This window comes from Fukomys damarensis, unplaced genomic scaffold (assembly GCF_012274545.1).
Source record: "Fukomys damarensis isolate Sample0158 unplaced genomic scaffold, DMR_v1.0_HiC HiC_scaffold_19, whole genome shotgun sequence".
Lineage (NCBI taxonomy): Eukaryota > Metazoa > Chordata > Mammalia > Rodentia > Bathyergidae > Fukomys > Fukomys damarensis.
In genome coordinates, this window is record NW_022900931.1 from 43,039,063 (window position 1) to 43,045,805 (window position 6,743).

Sequence of the window (6,743 nt, forward strand, 5' to 3'; positions counted from 1 at the left end):
AAAAAAAAAAAAAAAAAAAAAAAAAGAGCCCCTTCTTCCAGCTGCCATTCTGGGCTGCACGGGTGAGACCGCGGGGGAGGGGGGCGATTGCAGAGCCACAGAGTCATGAGACCCCAGTTTCATCCTTCATTTCCTCAACTCATGAGCGGTGCCATCTTGAACTGATCGTTAACCTGCCTAGAGTTTCAGTTCTGCGTCCAGTCCGCGAGATAATAATGCGCGCATGGGACACTCCTCCGTGAAGCGAGAACACTGCCGGTTTCCCCTCACGGCCTCCCCATGTCCTTGCAGGGTGGAATGAGCTGCTGATCGCCTCTTTCTCGCACCGCTCCGTTTCCGTGCAGGACGGCATCCTTCTGGCCACAGGGCTGCACGTGCACCGGAGCAGCGCCCACAGTGCTGGCGTGGGTTCCATCTTTGACAGGTGCCTTCCCATATTCTGTGCGTGTGATTGTGTGTGTGTGTGTGCGCAACGGATGCACACATAGGACTGAAAATGTACATGCATTCGTGTGTACATATGTGCCTTGTGGGTAGTCCCAAGAAATAGGACAGGCAGCCCAAACGTGCACATGGCTACGTAGAGACTGTGAAACACGAAAATGCAAACCTCCAGAGCGAGGGTCAGACTAAAAGAAGGGTTGAGATTATGTTACAGAGGAGCTGACCAGGGTCCCGCTGAGTTGCCCAGCAGAGGGAAGAACGTGTTCGCCCTGTGGGTTTCCAGAGAACCAGTAAAGAGGTGGGGAGGGTGAACTGCTTATCCCAGGGGCAGGGTGGGGATCTGCTGAGGAGGCCAGGCAGGAAGGGCTGAGGCTCCCAGTGGGCTCTGTAGAATCTCTGGGAGGGGCAGGCCTGATGCAGGAGCAGACCCGTCTCAGCCAGACAGCGATAGCCCGACAGGGGTTGGCGCCTCATGGTGCTGGAGGAAAATGGGCGCACTAAAGACTTGGGGTGAGAGATGAGGGACTGGTACAGAGGAGAGCCAAGCTGAAAATGGTGCCAGAGCCTGGGGCCTGTTTGTATTTGTGCTTTCATTGTCAACGGCCTTCTTGGGTCATGGGCACATCCACGCGAGGCGTCTCCACTCCATCACACCCTCTCCTGCGTGCTCGCTGTGGAAGTCAGAATGGTTTCTGGAAGGACTTGGCCCCCTCAGGGAATCCTGCCCTGTCACCGACTGCTTATCCTCGGGGCCACTGCTCCCTAGCGTCTCCTTGCTTTGTTCATTGCATTTCTAATTTCCGAGGCTCCCAAGACGCCTTTCCAGCCAGCTGTTCTGAGTTCACCGCTTCCTGCTTGGTCCTCCCTCGAGCTCTGTCCACGGCAGCTCTTTCACCAGGCTTTACATGGCTGCAACTCGCTGCTTTTGCATCTGTTTGTTCAACTAAAACCACAGTCTCCTTGGGGGAACATTGCATCTTCCTCGCCTCCGTGCCCCTAGTCCCTGGAGCACCTTCTGTGAAATGGGCGAGTCCGTAACAAACTATCGGCAGGACTCCCTTGCTTGGCCTTTGGTGTGGTCCTCATGGTTTGTGCGTTGCCTGACCTCGTTTCCTCCAAACAGGGTCCTGACCGAGCTGGTTTCCAAAATGAAGGACATGCAGATGGACAAGTCGGAGCTGGGGTGCCTGCGAGCCATTGTGCTGTTTAACCCAGGTGACTGCGTGGGGTTGGCGTCCAGGGCTCTGGGGTTTTCTGATCCTCCAGTTCAGCTGAGACACAGCAGGTCGACTCTTTTCCAGAGCTGTCCTGAAACGAGCCTTGAGCGGTGGCACGGGGCATGCTCGAGGCGGCCGGGGAGAAGGAAAATGGAGGTGGAGAAGGAGGTGACAAAAATGTTCTGATTCTGAGCCATATGGGCAAAGCCACTGGGATCTGCTCAAGGGTTAAATGTAGATAAAGCAAGAAATGTAAAGTATGGCTTGGGGCTGTTTGTTGTTGTTTTACTGAACACTTGGAAAAACGGAGCTCTCATTTTCGGAGTTGGGGGAAAACTCCAGGGGAAGCAGTTCTGAAAGTGGGTAGGTAGGAATCATTACATTCAGAGATGAATAGTAGAGAGGCCTGAGAGGTGAGGCGGAGGTGGTCAGCGTCATCACTGTGACTCTGCCGCGGGTCCCCGGAAGTGAGTCTTCAGACTCACACAGCATTTCTTGCAGAGTCAGCTCCGAGTTAGGCAGGGAGTTCCTGGATGCTGGACACACGTTTTTAACCCAGCTCATCACTCGGCCACGCTTAGCACATAGGAGGAGCACAATAAATGTGAAGATCTTTCTAGAATGCCCAGGATAGGATAGAGCTGTCCTCCTTGGAGAGACTGGGAAAACATCTGGCTGGGAAGAGGGTTTAAAACCTTTGCGCGCAGAGTTTATTGGGAAGGCGGGGCACAGGGAGGACAGCAGGCAGACACAGAGGGCCAGCTTTCTCTCTTTCCATCTAGGCCTGCCCCGGAGCCTCTCCTGATGCTAGGGCGGTGCAGTGTGCTGGAACAACCTGCAGGGTAGGTGTCGCGCTGAGCTGTTAACCAGAGGCTACATCTCACCTTTTTCAGATGCCAAGGGTCTGTCCAACCCCTCAGAGGTGGAGACTCTGAGAGAAAAGGTTTATGCCACGCTGGAGGCCTACACCAAGCAGAAGTATCCCGAGCAGCCAGGCAGGTGAGTGGTGAGAGCGATGGCCGCTGCCCCCACCCTCGACTTCCGGTCACAGTGCCCAGCCTGCGGGCATCCTGGCTGGCCAGGGAAAGGAACCGTTGTCTTGGGCCGCTTATAAAATATATAATAGCATTACTGTAAGTAAGTAACAAAGCTTCCTTTGTTTTAAAATATTTTTATTATCACCAGAAAGAAGGGGAGAGGCAAACAGTCCCTGGGCGGTAGGTTGGACACAGCTAGGAGATGTTTCCAAATGTTTAGTTCCTCATAATGAACTAAATGCCTTAGCTCCAGGAGGCGGGAGGCGCTGTCCCACCCTCTCAGTGCCCACTGCTCCAGCGTCTGTGCCCAAAGCCCCTCCACAGCTGGTACAGCAGCCCCCATCCACAGCCACACTTTTGGCTCTTTTGGCGCCATCGGTCAACCACTGGTCTGAAAATAGTCGATGGAAATTTCCAGAAATAACTCATAAATCATATATAACTTTTACTGACATATAGTGTTATAATGGATTTATTTTGTTATCCTGTCATTAATTTTACACTTGCCTAATTTATAAGTTAAATTGTATCATATGTATCATAAAAATACACGTAGGGTTTGGTACTGTCCTTGCCTTCAGTAGGCCCTGGGGTCTTGAAGTTAAGGGTGTCTAACTGTGCATCTTTAAATGTTGGGTGAACAGGTAAATGAGGGGATCACTGTGAGAAAGAATCATGTCCTCCTTTCCAAAAGCAATGGAGGCCCACAAAGTATGGTCACTGCTTCAAGGTAACGAAGCTGTACCGCACTGGGGGTGACCTGGAACTGGGCCTGATTTCACAAGCCTGTGTTTGAGGTGACTGCACTGAGGCCTCGTCTGCCCCGTGGAAAGCCCTGTGCAGTAGAAAGGACAGGTTTTGGGCCAGGGGGTGGCAGAGGTCCTTCGGTGCAGCACTATTGAGCCATCTAACGGTGTAGCTGTTCCAAGACACCGAAGACGTCCTCGACAACTCTCCCTGGAAAATGCAGCTGACCAGGAGCATCTCCAGCAAACTCTGACTAAAATGAGAAAACACAGTCCACAAACCTCGCAGAAACTGGAACTGAAACTGAAAGACTGCCTTAAAGACACATTCATTTTTATCTTTAGGCGTAAACGCGTATATGCTCTGTTGTCACTAGTGACGTTTGTTCCTCTTGAAGTCTGCTTTCCATTCAGCCATTTATCCAGGATCCTAAGTCCGCGCCTACCCACTGTTCGGGACAGGCTGAGCTGCAGTTTTGGGCAGGGGCTGTGAGGAAACCTGGGGATGGGTTTCAGCCTTTGGTGCAGGGAATTAGCTGGCGAGGCATTAGTTAGGGTTTTCCCCATAATAACAGACCTCCGGAAAGTCAGTCAAGAAATGCGGTGAAAGGTGTTCTTTCTCTCACTGTTCAGTGTGGGCAGGTGGTCGGTTCTGGGGGTGGCGTGTTCTTTCACAGTCACTTGGGGCCCTTGCTCTTCCTTCTTGGGGCTCCACCCTGACCTGGAGCACACTGAGGTCTGCATAGGTGGTGGTCGGGACGATGGAGGACAAGAGGAGAGGCCATCTGGAGACTGAGCGCTCCCTCACCCAATTGCTGCTTCCCGAGCCTGAAGCTTAGTCACATGGCCAGCCCACTGCAGAGGATGCTGGGAGGGCTCCCACTGTGTGCCTAGGAAGGAAAAGAGTATGGATTTTAGTGACCACGCAACAGACTCTCCTTAACCTGCAATAGGAGAGACTGAAAAAGCCTCAATGAGGCAGGACCGCCTGGCTCTGGCAGGTAGAAGCCTGGTGAGCTCTGGCAGCTGAAAGCCTGAACTCCATGCTTTCTCATGAATCACATTAGATGTGTTTCTGGTGCACACACTGTACACAGGGGACACACATCCTTTAACTGAAATTGACTCTGGAGCCTGCCGCTAATATTTAAAAACAAAAAACCAAAAAGACATCCAGCCCTTTCTTTCCCTAATTACAAAACCAATGCTTTCTTTGGTAGGAAAGAAGGAAAATATTTTTAAAAAAATAATAAATCAGCACACACACACACACACACACACAGGGGCGTGCATTCCCTGTAATCTCAGTACTCTAGGTGGCTGAGGCAGGAGGACTGCAATTTCTAGCCCAGTCTGGACACTTCAGCAACTGTGAGATCCCATCTCAAAATAAAAAGTAACATAAAATAAAATAAAATAGAAAGGGCTGGGGATATAGCTCAATGTATGGGTTCAGTCGCCAGTACTGGGTGGGGGAGGGGGAGAGAGAAAAAAAAAGAAGGGTCAAGTAGTAACATTTGGTTGTGAATATTTTGTTTCAGCATCTTTGTGTATCTATGTATATATTCATATGACTATATTTACAGATATGAACTTGTAGAGGCTGGTGTATTTTTCTTCCATTAGCCATTCTGGCAATTTTATCCAATTATTAAAAAGCACAAAATGCTCATTTTAAGTAGTTTGGCCACATTTTGCAATGCAGATGTATTTTTGTGTGTTTAGGATTTTCCTTAGAGTCTCACTTTGAAAACTTTGGAAGTTGCCTCTTTGTGGAAGAGGCCTGCGGTGGTCCTGGGCTTTGCCGGTTCTCACTGTCTTAGGTCAGGGAGTGGGCAGAGCGATCCCCTGCGTCCGGACAGGGTGGGCGCTCTGACCGAGCGTTCCCGGGGGGCTCAGCAGATGCCCCAGGGTGTTGCTTGGCTCCAGCAGGCAGGAGAGTATGCGAAGGCGGTCACCTATTGGTTGCACAATCTTGTTGAAAGGGGCTCTGGTACCACGGGTCCAGGCGCTTTTCTCAGTGGTGAAGTGCTGCCTCTCCGTGGACACTCCGTAGAAGTGCACCTCATGGCGGCCAAGTCCTCTCAGTCACAGAGCAGAAACCCAAACTCAGGAGGGCACAGACTCACACGCACATTCTCTCGCACACACAGCAGGGCACCTTCAAGGCCGCAAGTCCCCGGGTGGGTAAACGTGCGCGGGTGAGGCAGGGTCAGTCCTGTGTCTACGCCCGTGAGGGGCGGGTGGTGCTGTGGTCTAGTTCTGCCTCCATCCTCCGTGCCACGGAAGTCCTCAGGAGGGCAGGGACCCTGCTTCTGCGGCTAAGGCTAACGAGCCCTCCGGCCTGTTCTTGCAGCAGCGGCCCCCCCCCACCACTTCCGGGCTTTCCTAGCACAGCTGGGCGGAGAAGACTGCGCAGCCGCCTCCCGCCAGATGGTGCCTCCAGGAGCCCTGCCCGTCACCCTTGCCCTCTGGTCTCCCTGCCCTGGTCACTGTGCCCTCTGCCTCCTTGCAGGTTTGCCAAGCTGCTGCTCCGCCTCCCCGCTCTGCGCTCCATCGGCCTGAAATGCCTAGAGCACCTCTTCTTCTTCAAGCTCATCGGGGACACCCCCATTGACACCTTCCTAATGGAGATGCTGGAGACCCCGCTGCAGATCACCTGAACGCCCCCCCACCTGGGCAGGTGTGTGGAGCCCCACCCTGCACAAGTTCCTCCACTTCTCACCCGACCCCACACCCCCATCCCCAAAATGTGATGCTTAAAATAAAGAAACGCTTTCTACACGTGAGACTTTTATAGGTGGAGTTTTGTACAGATGTTAAAGGCAACCTTTCTTTGCAATCTAAGGGGCTGAGGTCTTTCTGGAAGTTCTTGGGGAAACTCACCAGGCCTCTGTACATAGAGCTGGTTTAAATTATTTTTTCACTTGCCGAAAGCAAACAGAATAAAATAATAAAGATGATCTTGGCACTGTTGAGCGTGGGGTGTGTTATTGTGCAGTGGCGAGGTTCTCCCGGGTGGGAGCGGGGTGCTGGCACTGCGATTCGGCCAGACACCTGGATCTCTGTGGGGCTCCAGGGCATAGTCGGCGCTGTCCCAAGGCAGCTCCTGAGGAGACAGGGAAGAGACAGTCTTTCGGAGTCAGCTTGGCTTCTTACTTTTGTTGTTATTTTTCCCTTCCTGAGAATAATGAGCAGAAAGAGCCTTGCTCCGGTTGGGAGTGATTGCATAGCAGAGCCGAAGACGGCCTCTTGATTCCTGGGAGTTGGCGGGCCGGGATGACCAAGGAATGGATGCT

The 6,743-nt window shown here is 52.4% G+C and overlaps 1 protein-coding gene across 4 annotated transcripts in view; it reads left to right on the forward strand.

The window, feature by feature from the left end:
- Rxrg (retinoid X receptor gamma) overlaps positions 1–6,408 on the forward strand; it is a 167,222-nt gene extending 160,814 nt beyond the window's left edge. For all 4 annotated transcript variants that reach the window (XM_010633922.3, XM_010633921.3, XM_010633924.3 and 1 more), the window contains 4 exons: positions 292–424; positions 1,568–1,659; positions 2,555–2,660; positions 5,960–6,408. In XM_010633922.3, coding sequence (XP_010632224.1) covers positions 292–424; positions 1,568–1,659; positions 2,555–2,660; positions 5,960–6,107 — 479 coding nt within the window. In that variant the 3' untranslated portion in view covers positions 6,108–6,408. The remainder of the gene's footprint in view (positions 1–291; positions 425–1,567; positions 1,660–2,554; positions 2,661–5,959) is intronic.
- Positions 6,409–6,743: the final 335 nt, after the last annotated feature.